Source organism: Chelonoidis abingdonii, chromosome 2, assembly GCF_003597395.2.
Source record: "Chelonoidis abingdonii isolate Lonesome George chromosome 2, CheloAbing_2.0, whole genome shotgun sequence".
NCBI classification, from domain to species: domain Eukaryota; kingdom Metazoa; phylum Chordata; order Testudines; family Testudinidae; genus Chelonoidis; species Chelonoidis abingdonii.
Genome location: NC_133770.1, coordinates 4,402,473 through 4,424,976, shown reverse-complemented (window position 1 = coordinate 4,424,976; position 22,504 = coordinate 4,402,473). Strand labels below are relative to the sequence as shown.

Below are 22,504 nucleotides of genomic sequence, written 5' to 3'. Positions count from 1 at the left end.
AGTCATCAAAATCCCTCTTTCAAACTTCCTTGAACCTGAGCCCAGGTTGGCTCAGTGGCCTTGGAACCTCCTCAGGTTCTCCATACAGGAGAACATAAGAACGTCCATACTGGGTCAGACCATAGGTCCATCTAGCCCAGTACCTTGTCTTCTGACAGTGGCTAATGTCAGGTGCCCTAGAGGGAATTAACAGAACAGGGAATCATCAAGTGATCCATCCCCTGGTCAACCAATCCCAGCTTCTGGCAAACAGAGGCTAGGGACACTATCCCTGTCCATCCTGGCTAATATAGCCATTGATGCACCTGTCTTCCATGAATTTATCTAGCTCTTTTTTGAACTATATTACAGTCCTGGCCTTCACAACATCCTCTGGCAAAGAATTCCACAGGTTGACTGTGTGTTGTGTGAAGAAATATTTCCTTTTGTTGGTTTTAAACCTGTTGCCTATTAATTTGATGAATCCTAGTTCTTGTATAATGAGGAGTAAATAATACTACTTTATTTACTTTCTCCACACCTATCATGATTTTATAGACCTCTATCATATCCCCTCTTAGTCGTCTCTTTTCCAAGCTGAAAAGTCCCAGACTTATTAACTTCTCCTCATACGGAAGCTGTTCCATACTCTTAATAATTTTTGATGCCATTTTCTGTACCTTTTCCAATTCCAATATATCTCCTTTTGAGATGGTGCAACTACATCTGCACGCAATATTCAAGATGTGGGCATTACCAGAGGTTTATACAGAGGCAATAAGATAGGTCCTTTGGACTGCATCCATTGTGCATCTGGTACAGCTGACCAAGGCAATGAAGATGCCTGTGTTTAAAAACTGTAATTAGGCTGGGCAATTTTGCCCTCCCAGGTACTTTGGTAACAGAAGCTTTCATTTCCCACTGGATATTTAAAATACAGCAAAAGACCATGAGTGTGGAAGGTGTTTAGCCGCCTCCCATGCCTGCTATAGATGGGCCAGGTCTTGCCACAATACAGCATATAGCTCAGGATGCACATCTCATAAATCCATATCTTGGTGTTCAATGTAAGTTTCTTCTTATCCCACACATGCTTATTCAGCTGACCAAATGTGGAGGCTGTCCTTCATTTAGAGCAACGGTTCTCAAACTGTGGGTCCGGACCCCAAAGGGGATCGGGACCCTGTTTTAATGGGGTTGCCAGGGCTAGTGTTAAGACTTGCTGGGGTCTGCCACCCAGGGCCCTGAGCCCCACTGCCTGGGGCTGAGCCAAAGGCTACAGATTTCGGTGGCAGGGCTCAGGTTACAGGTCCCCAACCTGGGGCTGAAGCCCTTGGGCTTCGGTTTTGCTTCTCTCCCCCCTCTCCCCTGGGGAGTGGCAGGGCTCAGGCATGCTCAGATTTTGGTCCCCACTCCTGAGGTCATGTAGTAATTTTTGTTGTCAGAAGGGGGGTTGCAGTGCAATTAAGTTTGAAAATCCCTGGTCTAGAGAGATAGGTTAACAATATAATTGATCCTAAATAGCAGATCTTGTGCACAACTTCTAGAGTAGTGCCAGCTATTTAAACTTCTAGTGCAGTCAACACACCTTGTGCCATAATCATTTTCTTCTTCAGATTGATGGCGAGTCGAAACTCAACACAAGCTAATGCAAAGCTACGGCAAAGTTTCTGGAGTGCCTCTTCACTATGTGTGACGAACAATGAGTTGCTGATGAAAGTTCTCTTAGGAGCGGTTTAATTTTTAATATTTTTTTAAAAAACTCTTAGACTTTCAATGTTGAAGAGTTTTCAATCTTATCCTGTATGGAGATGTATACTCTCGGTGCTAGGTTAAAAGGCATGATGAATTGGTAGATCAAAAAATAACTGAAGGGTGTTGGTGCCAAACACACCCTTGTTTGACACTGCTGCGGATTTTAAAGCTGTCAAACTGATCATCATACTGGATTGTAGCTTTCAGGCAATCATGAAAGAAACCAATCAAACTAACAAGGATTGGGGGGCACCCAGTTCCTTTGAGCTACTGAAAAAGGCCCTTTCTGCTTACCAAGTCAAAAGCCTTTATAAGATCTATGAAGGTCATATAGTGAGGATTTTCTCTGTTCTTGACACTTTTCTTACAGGTGCCTTAGTGCAAAAACCGTTTTGATAGTTGATCTACTGGCATGGAAGCTTCACTGACTCTCAGCAAGAAGTTAGAGCCTGTTGAGAATGATCTCTGCAAATGCCTTGCCAGCAATACTAAGGAGAGAAATTCCTCTATAGTAGTTGCAATCATTCCAATCTCCTTTACTTTTATAAAACATTTGGATATTGACATCTTTCATGTCTTGTAGTATCCTTTCTCCCCCCCCCACCCCAACAAGCATGAAAGACTTTGTGCAGATGTTTAAGCACAACCTATCTTCCTTATTTCAGTGCTTCAGCTGGAACTCCATCTTTTTTGGTGGCTTTTCCTGATGCTAGACAGATGACTGCCTTTTCAAGCTCGTTTACAGATAGTTCTATACCAGGGGTCGGCAACCTTTCAGAAGCACTGTGCCGAGTCTTCATTTATTCACTCTAATTTAAGGTTTCGCGTGTCAGTAACACATTTTAATGTTTTTAGAAGGTCTCTTCTATAAGTCTATAATATATAACTAAACTATTGTTGTATGTAAAGTAAATAAGGTTTTTAAAATGTTTAAGAAACTTCATTTAAAAATTATATTAAAATCCACAGCCCCCCCTCGGACCAGTGGCCAGGACCCGGGCAGTGAGAATGCCACTGAAAATCAGCTCGTGTGCCGCCTTCGGCACCCATGCCATAGGTTGCCTACCCCTGTTCTATATTAACCTCTTTGCTAGTCTGGAGCCTAAGGATCACATTTAGAGCTGCTTCAGAAACAGTGGTTTCACATGAATAAAGTTTGGAATAGTGTTCCGCCCAACATTGCATCCATTTGCCTCTGTCAGTGATCATATCTCCCTTATTAGATTTGAGTGAAGCAGTCTTCTTGGCTTAAGGATCTATTGCTTTCTTGATGCAATCATACATACCTCTTAGATCTCCATTCTCAAGGCCATTTCACTGAATCACAGACGATTAGGATTGGAAGAAATTTCAGGTCATCTAGTCCAACCCCCTGCTCAAAGCAGACGATTTGTATCTTCTCGCACAAATAGATCCATGTGTGATTAAGCACATTTCTTGGTACCTGTTGTAATGCACTCTTGGCCAATCTGAGGTTAACACATGTATCAGGAGAGGGTTTCGTGTTATGCTGGAGAAATGCTGTGCATTTTGCTTCTATGACCAGGAGCATTTCTTCAGACTATGCCACAAACCAATCTTTATTTTGTACCACCTTTTTATTGAAAGCTAAAGTTGCAGCTGTATAGATGTGTCTGAGTGTATTCTATGCTGCATCAGCATCCAGGGAGGTATAAGTAGAGGACATATCTTCCCTGAGATACAGAAAAAATTGGCAACATCTTCCTTTGTCTTTTGTGTTGCTGATGTTAATGTGTAGGCAATAGCTTTCTTTAGTATGACAGAATTTCCATAATGAAAATCTTGTTTTGTAGCATACAAGTGCATGGTCTATGTCAGTCTACACTGTGAAAACTGAGTACGGGGAACATTCTGCAGGTGTTTTATAAGAGTGACAATTAAATCCACTTGGTAACAGTGTCCAGATCTGGGGTGCCTCCAAGAGACCTTCTAACGATGCCTTGGAAGTAGGTATAGGTAATGCACAGTACTTGATGGGTGCAAAGCTCTAGTAGTCTTTTCCCACTATCATTCATTTTCCCCATTCTGTGGTCCCCACTGCATAGTGGCCACAACTCGTGATTTGAGCCAGCTCTAACCTTGAAGTCTCCCAACGGATAATCACTGGTAGCTTACTGGTGAAACTATGAAGCTGCTGATAGAATAAGTCCTTCTCTTCAGAAATGGAGGAAAGTGTTGGAACATACACAGATATTGGCAAAGCTATGTATAGTAAGTATATTTAGGGATATATATGATGATATGATATAATATGTTCTGATGTTGCAACAGGACATTCGACTTTGGGTGCTCATGAGTTTTTGACTGCAAAGCTCATGGTTGCAGTACCAACCACAATGTTTTCTCCACATAGAATCCTCTCATATTCTACTGCTTTAGTGATCCAATCCTATCTCCTTGCTGACAACGCGCTTTGTAATACAAGCCCTATGCCTGGATACCAACATAACCTATACAATTATGCACAGAAACGATGCATATAGCACACCCTGAAGGAATACATGCACCTCATCCCTTTTCTCACACATAAGAGTGTGGAAAACAGATCTATCACAATCACAGCTCTGTCACACATCTCAAAGTAATCCACAGACTTACCAATAAGGCCCAACTATTGCCTCTCCATTTAGTATAGGTTCACCTAACACACAGCCTGCTCCTGAAGTGTATGCAAATAATTCCCATTGGCTACTGCCAGCTCCAAGAGAAAAGAAATGCGGCATGGGCAACCGTTTCCCCCCACCCTGCTTTTGTCCTTTAATAGTGTTAGATGGAATCCTGTGAGAGAGAGTGAATGGACTGTAAGAGATGAAGAGCTTGTATATCTTAACACCCATGGAATTGGCAAACTGTATGTGTTAATGGGGCACTGCTCAGAGGGGACACAGTTAAGGTTTCGTGGGCAACCTCAACTGTGGATTTCGAGATTTTCAGAAGTTTGAAGTTTTGCTCAACTTGACATTCTGCAAGAGGATAACATACCACAAATCAACCGTCACTCTGCGTTAACATAGTTTTTTGCTGCTGAACGTAGTCCGGCCTGCTGAGATATCTTTCACTGCTAACAGTTTCATTATCAACCATATACTCTTTTCTCTCTCTTCCTTGGGAGAGATCCTTGAGAGGAGTTGGTCTGCTATTAAAATTAAGTAGTGCATGACCTCTGCTAAAAGTTTAGATTGCTTCAAAACAGGTTTCAATATTTATTTGATACACTGAACATTTAGCATTGACAGATAGTCGAGGTCAATAGATAAAAGCTACAGTCATGCCGAAACTACAAGATCTGACGCCTCTATGACGGTTGATCATGAGGTGCTGATGACTCGCTCTATCCAGATGTTTATACCATGCCCACCACAGTAATATTTAACACACCTATTGTACAGCCAATTTACTGCTACTTGTCCTTTTTCAACAGATACCACAAAATTATTATGGGCAGCTGTTTTTTTGGACAGCTCTTACTTGCAGAGTCCTGCTGGATCTGGGTCTTAACCCCTCCCCCAAAAGCTTGTAGTCTAAAACATTTAAGAGGTGTTATCTCCTACTATGTAAGTGTACAGTGCCTAGGCACAATGGGGTCATAATAACGACTAGGGCTTCTAATCTAGGAGCTTCTATAATAAGTAACGTATGCCATGGAGAGATCGTGAAATGCTATGCTACTTCGGTGTCTTCTGTATGTGAATGGCAACCAATTAGACAACTCTTCAGCAAACATAATATTGTTGCTAACAGCATCTGAATGAACTGGAGATCCGGAGTAAAAGCTGAAGATAAATCCTGGAAAGAATGGAAGATCACTTTGGTTGCCAGTACTGGAGTATTTTGGAAAAAACGTCTGTGGAGTGGATGTAACCTAGAGTGATGGGCATCTGCAGGGTCTTAGACTAACCACTGCTCCCAAATGCCCATGCAAAAAGCAATGTTTTGTCACCTCAAGATGAAATTACAGGTTACCCTACCTGTGTGGCTGACCTATATGGCTATCTGGAAACTGTTACTACTGCAACATTCAGCTGTCCACTTCCTAAGTGGGACAGATAGGAGAGAATATAGAACAGGTTTCTCTCCTCTCCTATCTACACTGAGCATAGATTCCAAAGCCAGAAGGGATCACTGTGATCATCTAGTTTGACCTCCCGCATAACACAGGTCATATAACTTCTCCAAAATAAATCCTCGAACACATATTTTAGAAAGACATCCAATCTTGATTTAAAGATTGCCAGTGATGGAGAATTCACCACAGTCTTTGGTAAAATAGGTATGCTGCAATTTTTCAAGATGGGCTATATTTCTGGAGTTTAATGTACCCACTCTACGTACACCCACATAATATATCATTTGAAAGCTTATTTTAAGTATACTTAGATGAGGAGTGATGTAGAGATGTTAAGTGGCATTATAAACCTGTAGGTAAGGGGAAAAAATGGTACTCATAATGAGAAAGTGTCATTTTTTGCTCAGTTCCAGAAATAGTGCAACATGACCATGAGTATTTATCTATGTTGATAAATGCAAAGTAATACACACTGGAAAATATAATTCCAACTATACATACAGAATGATGGAATCTAGATGAGCTGTTACCACACAAGACAGATCTTGAAATCATTGTGGATAATTCTCTGAAAACATCCATTCAATATGCAGCAGCACTCAAAAAAAAATTAGGACCCATTAGGAAAGGAACAGATAATAGGACAGAAAATATAATGCCACTATATAAATCCATGGTACGCCCATACTTTGAATACTGCATGCAATTCTGGTTGCCTGATTTCAAAAAAATACATACTAGAATTGGAAAAGGTACAGAGAAGAGCAACAAAAATGATTACAGGCATGGAGCAGCTTCTGCATGAAGAAAGACTAAAAAGACCGGCATTTTTCAACGTGGAAAAGAGGCAACTAAGAGGATACAATAGAGATCTACAAAATCTTGACTAGCGTGGAGAAACTCTCTTATTCAGTTATTTACTCCTTCACATACCACAAGAGCCAGGGGTCGGTCACTCAAATTACTAGGCAGCAGGTTTAAAACAAATAAAAAATACAGTACATCTTAATACAACACACCGTCAACCTGTGGAACTAGTTGCTGGGGAATGCAGTGAACATTCCCAGGATCCAGCACCCCGCACCCCAACCCACTGCCCTGAGCTCCCTCCCGCACCCAACCTCCTCCCAGCCCCTGCACCTTCTCCTGCGCCCCCAGCCCCACACCCCCTTCTGCACACAAACTCCCTCCCTCTTCGTTAACCAGCATTTTTTCCACTTGCCAGCACCCCTCATTCCCCCAACATGCCAGATAAAACAGCTCTTACTGTACTAACATGAAATGTTTTCTCAGAGATACTTTAACAATTAAGACTCTCTCAAAAGTGATAGTTTCTATACTTTCAATTTAAAGTTGCTGATCAGATCAGTCTCATACTCAAGGTTGTGCTCCAGTAGCAGCAGATTGCATGCCCACAGTTTGTACTGCACAGTGGACAGATATAAAAATACATGAATTCCTAATGTAATGTTTCTCCATTTGTAAGCTTTTGTATATACAATTTAAACAGCTAGTCTGCCTGGTAGAGGATTTTAATTTGTAATTACTATGTATGCAGTATTAGCCTTTGAAATATTCTAAAAACTAGCCTTTTAATTCAGCGATATATGCACAGGTCAGTATTTGTGTTAGAGATGACAATACACAGCTTCGTATTATGAATATGCAAAACCTATGAGAGAAAGAAATAGCCTGACAAGAAGTTTGTGGACTTTGTCTTCACTACAAGTCCTTGCCTCTACACTGAAAAGGGATGAAGAGCATGTTGCATCTCTTAACCATGTCATCAACAATACGACAAATCCATTTCCAGAGGTGCCTACCAACATATCTATTGCATGTAACATGAGATGTGCAAGAGTTTCTACTGAAAGTAGCAGATGCTGGTGAAGAACAGATGAAGAGATTTTTAAGAGGTGCAGTTGATTCTGATGGGACATATAGCTTCTTCAGCCCAGTCAAGAAATCTAGCATCAACACATTTACTGACTTGGCCAAGACGGCCAAATTTAAGTCTGGCATCTATCACAGCAGCTGTCAATCAAGAAATTGTTTCCCCAGAGCCATATCCTTAGCAAGATGCAGAGATGATGTTTCAATGGCAACTATTTCTCAGTCATCCAATAGACCCTGTGCATATGTCCCTCTTCCACGCTGATGGAACAATGAGAAGAACAGACAAAAATTGAATTAGGGCATCAGCTGGAAGATCAAGATGAAAGGATCCGTGAGCTAAGAGCATGTAATGAAGAAACCACAGTGTACATCAGAGATGCCGTGGCTATGACAAATGATAGCTGGAAACAAATTTGACATTCAATGAACTGGCTGCTGAGTACTTGAGGCAGGTACTAAAAGGATTTGATAAATCTAATTTTGTAATTGAAGTCTTTGATAGATATGACAACAATAATGCTCTGAAAATTGCAGAAAGTCAGCACTAGACAGAATCTACAGTTGGGTGCAAGAAATACCAGGTGACTGGTAGATGCTCTGTGTCTCCATGGAAAAAGTTTCTAAATGTGGTCCAACAAGCAGTTACTTGTAAAATTCCTCTATAAATATATGGTTCAAAATGCAGCTCAGAGTGTAGGAGCACACCTTACACAGACACTCCTTCTTGCTGGAGGCTTTTCCAAAGAGGTGTTGAAGATGTCCAGGAGTACAGTACTCAAAAAGAAGCAGACAAAATGATGGTTCTGCATGCTATATATGCCAGCATGGGTCTCTTGGCATCAAAGGAAACTTAGTAATTAGGTCACCTGATACAGATGTTTTGGTCCCTGGTGTTCAATGCATTTGAAAAACAGAATACACAAAACATGTGGGTTGAAACAGGCACCTTTACCAGCACAACTGACAAGCGATGCTTCATGCCTGTGCATGCCATTTGTGATGCTCTCCTGACTTTTGCTGCACATGCATTAACAGTATGTGTATCTGTGTCATCCCTATTTGGTATTGGGAGGTGTGGGGGAATCGGTGTTTAATGTTGTCAAAACAAAGAGCTTACAACTTCAGAGATCTTGACAAACTGGAAGACAGTGACAGAAAAAGTTGCAATTTTTGCAGCAAGGAAGTTGGTAGCAGTGCTGTAAGACCAGAATGAGAAAGAAAAGACGACCCCCATAGAGACCTAGCCTGTGCCTCGATCTAGTCATCAAAAAGGACGAAACACTGGCCAAACTCCTACCACAGGAGGACAGTTTTGAAGAGCATGTCAAAAGAGCACCGCAGTAAACAAAGACTTGGATGTCTTTGCACACAGGAAAACCAGATATTGGATTACTATTGTAACGTGGATGGAAAAATGTGGGTGATGAATTACTTCCTGTATTCTTCAAGCGCCCAATGGCATCTGAGCTTTTATTAAAAAAAAAAAAAAAAAAAAAATCGTATTTGTGCCTGTAGAACAGTTGTCCCCAAATAATGGGGAGCGGCCCCCTCCCCAGGAGGGAGTCCACTTCTAGGACAAGGATACTGTCATGAGTGTGGTCCTGAAAGCAGAATGGAGGATGTGAAGGAGGTAGTGTCATGAACTTGATCATAGAGAGCTGTCTAATGACATCCAGGACTCACTTGTCTATTATCACACTCCATGCTGGTAGAAAGAGTCCTACGTGGCCTCTAAAGGGGGTGACTGGCAAGAGCAGTGGTGTGTATAGTGATTGACAGCTCCCTAGATGCACTCAGAAATAGCACTTACATGAAGAGTGGGTGTGCTGTCTGGAAGACTGAACCGATGGGCCAGGTGGACGGGACCGCTAGGTCTTCAATTGCTTTTAGGGAGGTTCGTAGGGTCGCTAGTGGTAAAACTGGGGAGCTCTGTACCACTGTGCGTGAACTGGCCAATAAATCTTTCATTAGGGCGTTGACATATAAATACCCAGCAATTGCAAGGTGGCTGTAGAGTCTTTACACAAGTGTAGGGAATCATCCATTTTCAGTCTGAAGATGTGAGATTCATCAAAGGGGAGGTCTTCAATTGTGTTCTGTACCTCTCTAGGGAAACCAGAAAAGTGTAACCAGGATTCCCTCCTCATGATGATTCCAGTGCCCATAGAGTGCAAAGACCTGTCCACAGAGCCTACTGCAGCCTGAAGCTTGGTTCTGGCGACTAATGTGCCCTTCTCCAGAATAGCTTGGAAGCTGGCATGAACCTGTTGGGGTACCTTGTTCACAAACTGGCCGTAGTTCAAAAAGTCATATTTAGCCAGCACTGCCAGGTAATTAGAAATGTGCAACTGAAGACTGGCTAAAGAAAAGACCTTTCTACCTAGAAGGTCTAACCTTTAAAATCTGCATTCCACTCCAACCAACAAGGAGGGTGTTTTCTGGCCTGCTCCTTAGCAGCCTGGATAACCAAAGAATTAGGTGGGAGGAAGAGAAAATAGAAATTCAGCCCTCTTCGATGGAGCATAGTACCTCTTTTCTGTCCCCTTCATGGTGGGGTCACACGTGATTTCAATAATTTCCATCCCACCATCAAACCTCAGGCTGGACCAGTCCACACAAGAAATCCACTTCCTGGACACTACAGTGCTAATAAGCAATGGTCACATAAACACCACCCTACTGACAAACCTACTGACTGCTATACTTACCTACATGCCTCCAGCTTTCATCCAGACCACACCACACGATCCATTGTCTACAGCCATGCTCCAAGATACAGCTGCATTTGCTCCAATCCCTCAGACGGAGACAAACACTTACAAGATCTCTATCAAGCATTCTTACAACTACAATACCCACCTGCTAAAGTGAAGATACAGACTGACAGAGCCAGGAGAGTACCCTGAAGCCACCTACTACAGGACAGGCCCAACAAATAAAATAACAGAACGCCACAAGCTGTCACCTTCAGTCCCCAACTAAAACTCCTCCAGCGCATCGAGGATCTACAACCTATCCTGAAGGACGATCCCTCACTCTCTCACATCCTGGGAGACTGGCCAGTCCTCGCTTACAGACAGCCCCCCAACCAGAAGCAAATACTCACCAGCAACCACACACCACACAACAAAAACACTAACCCAAGAACCTATCCTTGCAACAAAGCCTGTTGCCAACTCTGTCTACATATTTATTCAGGGGACACCATCATAGGACCTAAACACATCAGCCACACTATCAGAGACTCCTTCACCTGCACATCTGCCATTGTGATATATATACCATCATGTGCTAGCAATGCCCTTCTGCCATGTACATCGGCCAAACCAGACAGTCTTGACGCAAAAGAATAAATGGATACAAATCAGACGTTAAGAATTATAACATTCAAAATGCATCTGATAAAGTGGGTATTCACCCATGAAAGCTTATGCTCCAATATGTCTGTTACTCTATAAGGTGCCACAGGACTCTGTCGCTTTCAACATTCAAAAACCAGTCAGAGAACACTTCAATCTCCCGGGTCATTCAACTACAGACCTAAAAGTGGCAATACTACAACAACAACAAAAACTTCAAAAACAGACTCCAAGGAGAAACTGCTGAATTGGAATTAATTTGCAAACTAGACACCATTAAATTAGGCTTGAATAAAGACTAGGAGTGCATGTGTAATTACACAAAGTAGAACTATTTCCCCTACTGTTACACCTTCTAGTCAATTGTTGGAAATGGACCATCCTGATTATCACTACAAAAGTTTTTTTTCCCCCTCCTGTTGACAATAGCCCACCTTAACTGATTACACTTGTTATAGCTGGTATGGCAACATCCATTTTTTCATGTTCTCTGTGAGTGTGTGTATTCTCTCTCTCTCTCTAGAATCTTCCTACTGTATTTTCCACTTCATGCATCCAATGAAGTCGGTTTTAGCTCGCGGAAGCTTATGCTTAAATAAATTTGTTAGTCTCTAAGGTGCCACAAGTACTCCACAAGCTTCTTGTCTCTCTCACCCCAAGCAGGATGATTGTTCTAAATGAGAAACATTCCTATGTGTATATCATTGTAGCATAAAATATTGTGCCAGAGGGCTACCATTAATACCACTATTTGGTGTTACACAGTAAAATCACCCCCTACCATCCTGTAACATGGTGCCCAAGCAAGCGGTAGCAAGTGTAAGTAAAGCCAAATGACCCTTAATTTTGTGTCAGGAATGAAGGGTCTCAAAACAGCACAGCATGAAAGACTACTGCACCCAAAAGCATAAGGCAAATACTGACGACAATGTCTGACAATTAATTTCAGGGGGAAATGTTCAGAAAATACACACGCTTAGCAGTGAGTGCATATTAATTCAGATGCCAGCTGGCATATGAATCAATTAACTGCATCAAACTACATCACCATCTGGTGTCAAAGACATATACATCAATTTAACAAAAATTTACATCTATCATTCCAAAAATTCAGTTTCAGGCACAATTTGAACTAATCTGACCATATGCAGATCACGTGCTGTGGAGACTCCACTGTAGTTTGCAAAGTACTTTGAATTCCTATGGGACGAAAGATTCTCTACGTAGGCAAACTTTCTCTTTTTTTAAGTTTTAACTTAATTCTGAAGTTCGTTAGACAGTTGAAACAACTGACTCCCACTTGAAGGCTTTTCCAGTAGACTCTCAGAAGGAAGTGAAAGAATTACTGGTGTTTGGGAAAACTTGTATCTAAAGTCAAGCCAACACAGGGACCATCTTCTTCCTAGAGAGAAATTAGTTGGTGTGAGTTTGCACCTCCCTCCTCCCCCCCACATAAACAAGAATAAGGCAAGTGTCATTATGCTTAATCAACTGAATATTATGTGTGGGTATGTATGAGTAGCTGTACAATGGTGGCGGGGCCCTCAAAGGTGACTGACGAGCACATCTTGCTTTTCTATCAGGAAATTCCTTGTCCATTATAAAAAGCTTTGCCTCTGACTTTTCCCCATCATCCAAACTACTAATCAAACCAAATTCAATGAAGTGGCCACGGCACTCAACCACACATAGAAGATTAGTTTAGATTATTTTAAAATGCCTCATCTTCAATAGAATGACATGCTGAGAGCAAGTACCTTGCTGAACTGAGGCCGTAAACATTTAACTATCCCCAAAAAGGAATGTTTAAGATGCACCACTCAAAACAATCATCATTTAAATACCTCCTTCAATTATTAACCTAAGGCCAATCTTTATGTTGCAATAATGAATTAACTATCAATAGTGGAACACTCCTGAATGCAAAAATGGTGAGGTGGAAGATTAATACCCTTACTTGTGGAAACTTATAGCAGGCAGATAACAGATGTTTGCAGTCTCAGATGGTCCTGCAAGTATACCAGATTAATGTCACCTAAGAAACCCATCATCTGAGAAAGGTAGAATAAAACATTGATCTTTTCTTCCAGCACCTCAGAGGGTGTTTTTTAGCTGAACTTGTATTGTCCTTGCAGGAGCACTGCTACTGGGTGATTCACCTCCCTGTGTTGGCCATGTCTGAAAGGCAAGTTGGGGGCTTTCAACTATGAAATGTAATTTATACAGCTAATAGATGTGGTGATCAGAATCCATTCACTTCATCTATTATGTTCCAAGTTTCAAAGCCTCCACCTTAACTAAATATACACAATTGGTCCAATACAGGGACAGAAGCAATCCTGCCACGCTCTACCTGAAGGAATGTTTAGCAGCATGTTCTCCTCTGAAGGGCCAATAAGGAAATGTGATGTCTTAATTTTTATCTTCTCCTGGATTTTGAAATAAAACGTGGGGACAAGACAGAAAAGTCTGAGCTCCTAGGTTAATTAGGACTAGACTAGACAAAGCATTAGATTAGAACATATACTGCAGGAAATTGCCCTGAACTGGCCATGGTGATTACTTAAATAACCTAGCAGCTTTTTTCCACCTTTAATTTATGTGATTAAAAAGAATACCAATTAATACTCATAGCTTCCCTGGAGAGGTTGCTGCTGAAAATCCTCCATTAATGTGCTGTCTACAAAATTCTAGTCACCATATAAAGGGTTAAAATCTCCAAGGTACAGAATGGCCTTACCTTGTTGGCCCGTAGTTGCTTATAGAGATCTGTCTGCTGCCTTATGCGATACTCCAGGTCAGAGATTTGAGCCTGCAGCCACGTCCACTGACAGATAATGCCTGCTCTCTCCATTGCCCATTGGCACTCTGCTCGATGATGCCTGGAAAACAAGTTTGCATATTTTAATCACTTCCATTTATTTAAACTAAATTTACTCTACATATTTGCCTATCCTAGCTGATTTTATATTTGCAAGTAAAATTCAGCACAAATTCACTTTAAAAGAGACCTATAAATAGCTTCTAAAGTCTATATCAAAACAACATTTCGTGGAAGACAGGATCAATTATTTTTGCACTTCTACAAGCAATACCAACAATCCATTTCCAGTCACATACCAGCAATCATCCCGGGAGGCAGTGAGAATAAATGGCTTAATTCTTCCTCAAGTGCAGCAACACAAACTGTTACTCTCTTTGGTGAGAGTATAAGTAAACACTCAGATGACTTGCTAATCACAAAAAGTGGTCCGTCAAGGAAAGAGTTCTGCTTTCACACACCTAGCCACCAGCACACAGAGAATGTGAGAAATCTTTTGCAGCTCAGTAGGATTGTATTGTACAATGATAAAAAAGGAATCTTTTGCTCCTTTATACTCTAAAAAGGTATGACAACTTATCTTCACTGCCAGAGTTAGTTCAAGTTAGTTTACTTGAATTACTCGAATTGAGCTAGTGTAGCCAGAGTAAGGGCTCTTCTACATTGGAAATTAGCATGCAGCAAGCCAGGGTGCGAGTCTAAAGAACACTAGCTTACCGTACAGTAATGTCCCCTGTGGACATGTTTCAGTGCACTAGCTTAGGCTATGTCTATGCTACACACCTTTTAGCAACACAGCTGTGCCACTACAGCTGCGCCACTAAAAGGTGCACAATGTAGCCACTGTTTGTCGGCAAGAGAGAGCTATCCCGCTGACAAAAAAACTTCCACCCTCAACAAGCGGCAGCAGCTTTGTTGGCGGGAGAGCTCTCCTGCCAACAAAGCACTGTTCACACCAATGCTTTTTGTCGACAAAACTTTTGTCATTCGGGCAGGGGCATTTTTTTCACATCTCTGAACGACAGAAGTTTTGTCATTCTGTTTCCATAGTAGACAAAGCCTTAGTGTAAGCCTTCTGGATTCACACCCTGGATTGCTGTACACTAAATTCAGTGTAGACAAGTTCTGAGAAGAAAGAGACAGCAACCATTCACTGACCTCATTAGAAGATAGAATAACTAGATTAGCAGTCTGAGTTAAGTATCAGAGGGGTAGCCGTGTTAGTCTGGATCTGTAAAAGCCGCAGAGAATCCTGTGGCACCTTATAGACTAACAGAGGTTTTGGAGCGTGAGCTTTCGTGGGTGAATACCCACTTCGTCAGACGCAGGTAGTGGAAATTTCCAGGGGCAGGTATATATATGCTAGCAAGCAAGCTAGAGATAACGAGGTTAGTTCAGTCAGGGAGGGTGAGGCCCTGTTCTAGCAGTAGAGGTGTGAAAACCAAGGGAGGAGAAACTGGTTCTGTAATTGGCAAGCCATTCACAGTCTTTGTTTAGTCCAGAGCTGATGGTGTCAAATTTGCAGATGAACTGAAGCTCAGCAGTTTCTCTTTGAAGTCTGGTCCTGAAGTTTTTTTGCTGCAGGATGGCCACCTTAAGGTCTGCTATAGTGTGGCCAGGGAGGTTGAAGTGCTCTCCTACAGGTTTTTGTATATTGCCATTCCTGATATCTGATTTGTGTCCATTTATCCTTTTCCGTAGTGACTGTCCAGTTTGGCCGATGTACATAGCAGAGGGGCATTGCTGGCATATGATGGCGTATATTACATTGGTGGACGTGCAGGTGAATGAACCAGTGATGGTATGGCTGATCTGGTTAGGTCCTGTGATGGTGTCGCTGGTGTAGATATGTGGGCAGAGTTGGCATCGAGGTTTGTTGCATGGATTGGTTCCTGAGCTAGAGTTACTATGGTACGGTGTGCAGTTGCTGGTGAGAATACGTTTCAGGTTGGCAGGTTGTCTGTGGGCAAGGATTGGCCTGCCACCCAAGATCCGTGAAAGTGTGGGATCATTGTCCAGGATGGGTTGTAGATCCCTGATGATGCGTTGGAGGGGTTTTAGCTGGGGGCTGTATGTGATGGCCAGTGGAGTCCTGTTGGTTTCTTTCTTGGGTTTGTCTTGCAGTAGGAGGCTTCTGGGTACACGTCTGGCTCTGTTGATCTGTTTCCTAATTTCCTCGTGCGGGTATTGTAGTTTTGAGAATGCTTGGTGGAGATTTTGTAGGTGTTGGTCTCTGTCTGAGGGGTTAGAGCAGATGCGGTTGTACCTCAGTGCTTGGCTGTAGACAATGGATCGTGTGATGTGCCCGGGATGGAAGCTGGAGGCATGAAGGTAGGCATAGCGGTCGGTAGGTTTTCGATATAGGGTGGTGTTAATGTGACCATCACTTATTTGCACCGTGGTGTCTAGAAAGTGGACCTCCCGTGTAGATTGGTCCAGGCTGAGGTTGATGGTGGGGTGGAAGTTGTTGAAATCGTGGTGGAATTTTTCTAGAGTCTCCTTCCCATGGGTCCAGATGATGAAGATGTCATCAATGTAGCGTAGGTAGAGAAGGGGCGTGAGTGGACGAGAGCTGAGGAAGCGTTGTTCCAGGTCAGCCATAAAAATATTGGCGTATTGTGGGGCCATGCGGGTGCCCATAGCAGTGCCACTGATCTGGAGATATATATTGTCATCAAACTTGAAATAGTTGTGTGTGAGTATAAAGGCACAGAGCTCAGCAGCCAGTTGTGCTGTGGCATCATCAGGGATACTGTTCCTGACAGCTTGTATTCCATCTGTGTGTGGGATGTTTGTGTAGAGAGCCTCTACATCCATGGTGGCTAGGATGGTGTTTTCTGGGAGGTGACCAATGCATTGTAGTTTCCTCAGGAAATCAGTGGTGTCACAGAGATAGCTGGGAGTGCTGGTGGCATAGGGTCTGAGTAGAGAGTCCACATATCCGTTCTGCAGTCTGAGTTGTAACCTGAGCTGCTGCATGCCCACTGCACTACTAGCTGAAGCATCTGCAGCCCTGAAGTTTCAAACACTCCATGAGTAAAGCACTTAACTCAAACTAGAGATTTGTCTGTGCAGACAAGAGTCTAGTTAAGAGGCAAAACTTGTGATATACCTCAAGCTAACAATACAGTGAAGACAAGCCCTAAGCTGCAGCTAGAATGAGTGGGATCCTGGCAAAACTAACAGGAGCACTTGGCACTGACATCATAGAAATAGGAGAAACCTAATATCTAAAGTCCTGTGAAATTTTTATTCTTTACAATTGTGTGGTTTGTTTTTTTTAGAATTTTTGTTATTTCATTTTATCCATGTGGGAGGGGGCTGGGTCCTGCCCCAAGGGTGCTGGGAGTTGCAGAATGAGCCACCCTGCACTCAGGGAAGGCTTTAGGAAGTGCGGGGCCCAATTCAAACATTTTCGGCAGGGCCCTGGCAGGGATGACTTAAAAAAAAAAAACAAAAAAAAAAAACCACACATGTAAAAAAAGCCTTTCATTTCTTAGCTACTGGTTCCCTATAAAAAGTTCTGATTTAAGGGATGTGCCACACTATGTATTTTTTGTACCAACAGGGTTACCATACATTCATATTTTCCTCCCGGGTGGCGATTTAAGAACCACAAAGCCTGACATGTCCGAGAAAATACAGATGTATGTTAACCCTACCTAAAGTTTTTTTTAAAAAAGATGGGCCTGAACTAGAAATGAGGTCCGTTTTACATGTGTGGGTGTGCACATGTGTGGGTCCCAGCTTCTCCCTGCCCCCCTCACTGAAGTAGGTGTGCAGAGTTACTGCCCTAGGAACTGCAGGGCACCAGCGGACATGGGGCTGGCTGAAGGCAGGGCAGGGGCTGACTAGAGATAGGGTCTGGCTGCAGGCAGGGCAAGGGGTGCAGGGCTGGCTGGAGACAAGGGTGTGTGGGGTGGCCTGGCTGGCTGGCTTCAGGCAGAGACACGGGGGGTGCAGCATGGGTTGGCAGGGCTGGAGACAGAGGAGTCTGGGACTCGCTGGCTTCAGGCAGGAGGGTGCAGCAGGGATTGGCTGGAGACAGGGCAGGAGGTGTGGGGCTGGTGCTGGCAGGGAGTACAGCATGGGCTGGCTGGAGACGGGCTGGCTGTGGGCAGAGGGTGTGAGGCTGGAGACGGGCTGGCTGTGGGCAAGGCAGGGGGTGTGGGGCTGGCTGCAGGCAGGGGCTGGCTGCGAGCAAGGGATGCAGGGCTGGCTGCAGACAGGAGCTGGTGCAGGCAGGGGCTGGCTGACGGCGGGGGGTGTGGATACAGGGGGTACAGCCCACCCTGTACGGTGAGTGCCCCCTCCTCCTCCCTCTTCCACCAGGGTAGCAGCAGCAGCCTGGGGTTCGGAGACTATTTAAAGGGCCTGCGGCTCCCCTGCTTCTACCACCCCAGCCCTTTAAATAGCCGCAGAAGCCTTGGGGAAGCGGCGGGGCTCCAGCAACTATTTAAAGGGCCGGGGCAGTAGAAGCAGCCGGAGCCCTGGACTTTTTAAATAGCCCCCAGGACCTCACAGCCCTACCCCAGGGCTCCAGCAGTGGTGCTCTGGTGGCAATTTAAAGGGCCTGGGGCTCCAGTCCCTGTTGGGAGCCCCAGGCCCTTTAAATTGCCCCCTGGGGAAGCCGGGCCACCCCGGTATGGTGCACTGGCTCTTGCTGGTACGCTGAACCGGGGCTTGAGCGCGGGGCCCTCTTAGGGGCGGGGCCTGATTCAGGGGAATTGGTTGAATTGGCCTAAAGCCGGCCCTGCCTGCACTCATGTTGAGGTGGCAGCTCCAGTCCCACAGAACTGGGTCCGGCTCCCTGCTCTGGGTGTTGCGATCTGGCATATGGGTTTGCTGTGCCAGCTGCTCAGGTTTGGCTTAGCCACCCTCATGAGCCAAGTCACAACACCTAGAGCTGAAAGCAGGGCCCAGTCACACAGGACAAAAGACACCACTGCGAGGTGAATTTTTTTGTTTTATTTTGTATTTGCAAAACATGGGGGCTACTAGTATCTACCTTTTCCCATAAAAGAGTGTTTGCGGTAAAACAGTGTGTTGCTTTCTGTTTGCAGCCATTAACTGTGGCAGAGAAGCATTTTATGGAATATAAACTTTATTCACAGTTGTGACATTATGGACAACAAGAATTCAAATGCAAAAAGGATATGTCTATTTATGGCCCTCAAAAGTACAAGGGAGACAGAACTCAAGGATGAAAAGGAAGAGCACTCACAGGAATAAAGTCAGTCAGCTCAAGAGCAAGAAACAAATCACCACAGAGGAAACAGTATGGTCAAATGGGCTAATGCAATCCTTGGGAATCTCGAGTAAGAGTAGAGAGATAATATTATCTATGCAGTTGGCACTGGTGCAACAGCTGCTGGAATACAGTGTCCAGTTCTGGTATCCACAATTCAAGGATATTGATAAATTGGAGAGGATTCAGGGAAGAGCCTCAAGAATGATTAAAGGATTAGAAAACTGCCTTACAGTGACAGACTCCAGGAGCTCAATCTATTAAGCTTAACAAAACGGTTAAGGGATTACTTGATTACAATCTATAAGTACTTACATAGAGAGCAAATATTTAATAAGGGGCCTTTCAATCTAGCAGACAGGCATAACGTGATCCAATGGCTGGAAGTTGATGTCCCCTGTACAGCACTGTTACAGTGCACTGGCTTAGTGTACAGCAAGCTAGTGGGTGAATTAGGAAAGCTCTGGCTCGGGTTGAGTAGAGCAAAAGGAATAAGAGTTGACTTTTGCTCATTTATCAACAGCCCCACCACTTAAAAGGTGAAATGGACCATCCTGATGCTGTCCTGTACGGGAGCCTCTGACAGATCCTTGATCAGCCAGTTGTCCAGGTACGGATAGATCTGAACGCCTCACTCTCTGAGGAAGGCCACTTCTACCGCCACGCACTTTGTGAAAACCTGCGGAGCTGTAGACTGGCCGAAATGAAGAGTGGTAAAGAGATGATTACTCATCTTGTGCAGTAACTGAGGTTCTTCAAGATGCACGTCTCTATGGGTGCTCTACTTCAAATGTTGGTGCATTTTGGCACCACTGATGGGAGATTTTTGGTAGCAGTGTCTGTCAGGATCACACGTGTGCAGTAGTCATCTTGCAGTGCTGTTGGCACCTTGACCAGAGCACGCAGGGCATGGCGCAACCTAACTGCCTCAGTTCCTTCTCTATTGTAGAGTCCTTACTGTGAACTCTGAAGTAGAGAGGAGTGGGACAGGTAGTGGAGCATCCATCGAGGGACACATCTCAAAGAACCTCAGTTACTGCACGAGGTGAGTAACCTTCTCTTCTTCTTTGAGTGCTGTCCCTGTGACTGCTCCACTTCAGGGGATTGTAGAGCAGTAGATTGGGCTTCGGAGTTGCATTCACAGTGGAGACTTGCACCGTTAGACCTACCACTGTATCTGAGCTTGAGCAATTGCATAATGGTTTGTTCAGAGGCCCAGGTGGCCACTCTGCATATATCTACTATTGGTACATTATTTTAAAAAGCTATTGAGGTAGAATATTGATCTTGTTGAATGGGCCTTTATCCTTGATGAGGGTTCTGTTCTGTCCTATTGGTAACACATATGGATGCAACTGGAGATCCATTTAGATAATTTCTGTGTGAATGCTGCAGAACACTTGGAACGCTTTGTCATTGTAACAAAAAGCCTTGGGGATTTTTGGAAAGGCTTTGCTCTGTCCAGGTAGAATGCTAATGCATACCTAGAACAGTAGGTGCGTTTGCATAGGGCTTGAGATAAAATGTAAGCAGATGAATCCGTTGATTGAGGTGGAAAGAGGATGATATTTTGGGTATAAATTTTGGACGTGGTCTCAGTGTCATTTTGTCCTTGAAAAAAAGTGGTGTACGGAGGATGAGCCATGAAAGTCCCCATTTCGCTTACTTGTCATGCAGACATAATTGCAACCAAGGACGAGACCAGTGAATGCAGTAGGGAGCTGGTACCTAGTGTTTTGGAATGGGGTTCTGGTAAGGCTTCCAAGGCACCAGCTTTAAGTCCCATGCTGGTCTAGGGTCGTGTATTTTCCAGTACATATTCCATATGCCCTTGAGGAAGCATTTCATCATCAGGAGCATGAACATCGATACACCATCAATCTTATGGTGAAAGGTGACAACAGCTAGTAATACTACAGCAAAGCTTGTAGAAAACCCTGAATTCTTTAGTTCTAATATGTATTTCAAGCCCAAACAGAAGTGGTGTTGTGAGTGCAGATACATGTTTGTTCTGGCACCATAAAGACAATCTTTTCCATTTTTGGAGGTAAGTGGTATGTGTGGCTGGTTTTTTGATGTTTACTAACACCTGTTCTACTCGTTCCAAGCAGGTTAGCTAGTCATGGTTGAGCCACATCTTCAGGTGAAGGACCTGACCTCCTCCTTGTGAGAGATGGTCATGTTGGGGCGGGGGGAGGGAGGGGGGAGAGAGAGAGTGTACATGGTGCGCAGATCACCATGTGCATCAGATAAGGGTATCAGGTCTGCCTAGGCTATGTTGGAACTATAAATATGACCTTGGTTTTGACGGCCCATATCTTGCGTATTACTCTGGAGATTAATTGTACAGGTGGGAATAAGTATAGGAGAGGTGCATCCCACCTGATTAGAAAGGTGTCCCCCAGGGATTGTGTTCCCAGTCCTGCTTGTAAGCAGGATTGCAGATATTTGTTGGTTCATGGTGTTGCAAATAGGTCAATGCAGGGGAATCCCCATTGTTGGAATATGTTATATAGGACACTGGTGTTCTGTGCCCACTCGAGATCTTGGGGAAAGTGTCTGCTTAGTGTGTCTGACATCGTGTTCTGGTGGTCCAGAAGGCAGAAAGCAGTAATGGTGATGCTGTGAGTTATGCACTCATTCCATAATTTTGTGGCTTCTGTGCATATAGTATGAAAACGGGCTCCTCCCTGTCGACTTATGTAGAACATACATGCAATGTTGTCTGTCATGACTCTGTTTTGTTCTTTATCACTGGGAGGAAGAGAACGCATGTGTTGTGAACAACGCGCAGTTTGAGAAGGTTGAGGTGTAGTTGTGTTGCAAACATTCACTGGTCTCGTCCACCAACGTAATGAACGCTGGCCTTTTGGTGTCAAATGTTAGGCTTTTTGGCGCGCATGTGTAGTCGAGTGTGCTTTACTATGAAAGTGGGGGCCACCATGTGACCCAATAGTTGCAGGCAGATAAGTGCTGAGACCTTTGGGTTGTTTGACCACTCTCATCTATGGTCACAATGTTAAGAATCTGTTCCTTGGTAATGATGCTCTGGCAGCTATAGAGTGCGGATACACCCTGGTGAAATCCAATTGCTGTACTGGAATTAGAGTTCATTTTTGTTCATTTATTTGTAGCTCTAGGGTCTGAAAGGAGGTATTAGTACTCTGGGTAATGTCTCTCATTTCTGATTGGGTAGGACCTTTTGGTAGGCAATTGTCTAGATATGGGAATATCATTATTCCTTGTCTGTGCAAATGTGCCGCTACCACCACTAGGGTTTGGAGAAGACTCTCTGAGCAGTCAAAAATCCAAATGGCAACACATTGTATTGGAAGTGATCTCTTCCTGTGAACTACAGG

General features: G+C 43.7%; 1 protein-coding gene across 6 annotated transcripts in view; it reads right to left on the bottom strand.

Annotated features, from left to right (window-relative positions):
- The window catches only part of LOC116828831 (KAT8 regulatory NSL complex subunit 1-like), a 156,603-nt gene that overhangs the window by 79,271 nt on the left and 54,828 nt on the right, over nt 1–22,504 (bottom strand). For all 6 annotated transcript variants that reach the window (XM_075062132.1, XM_075062134.1, XM_075062130.1 and 3 more), the window contains one exon: nt 13,817–13,958. In XM_075062132.1, coding sequence (XP_074918233.1) covers nt 13,817–13,958 — 142 coding nt within the window. The remainder of the gene's footprint in view (nt 1–13,816; nt 13,959–22,504) is intronic.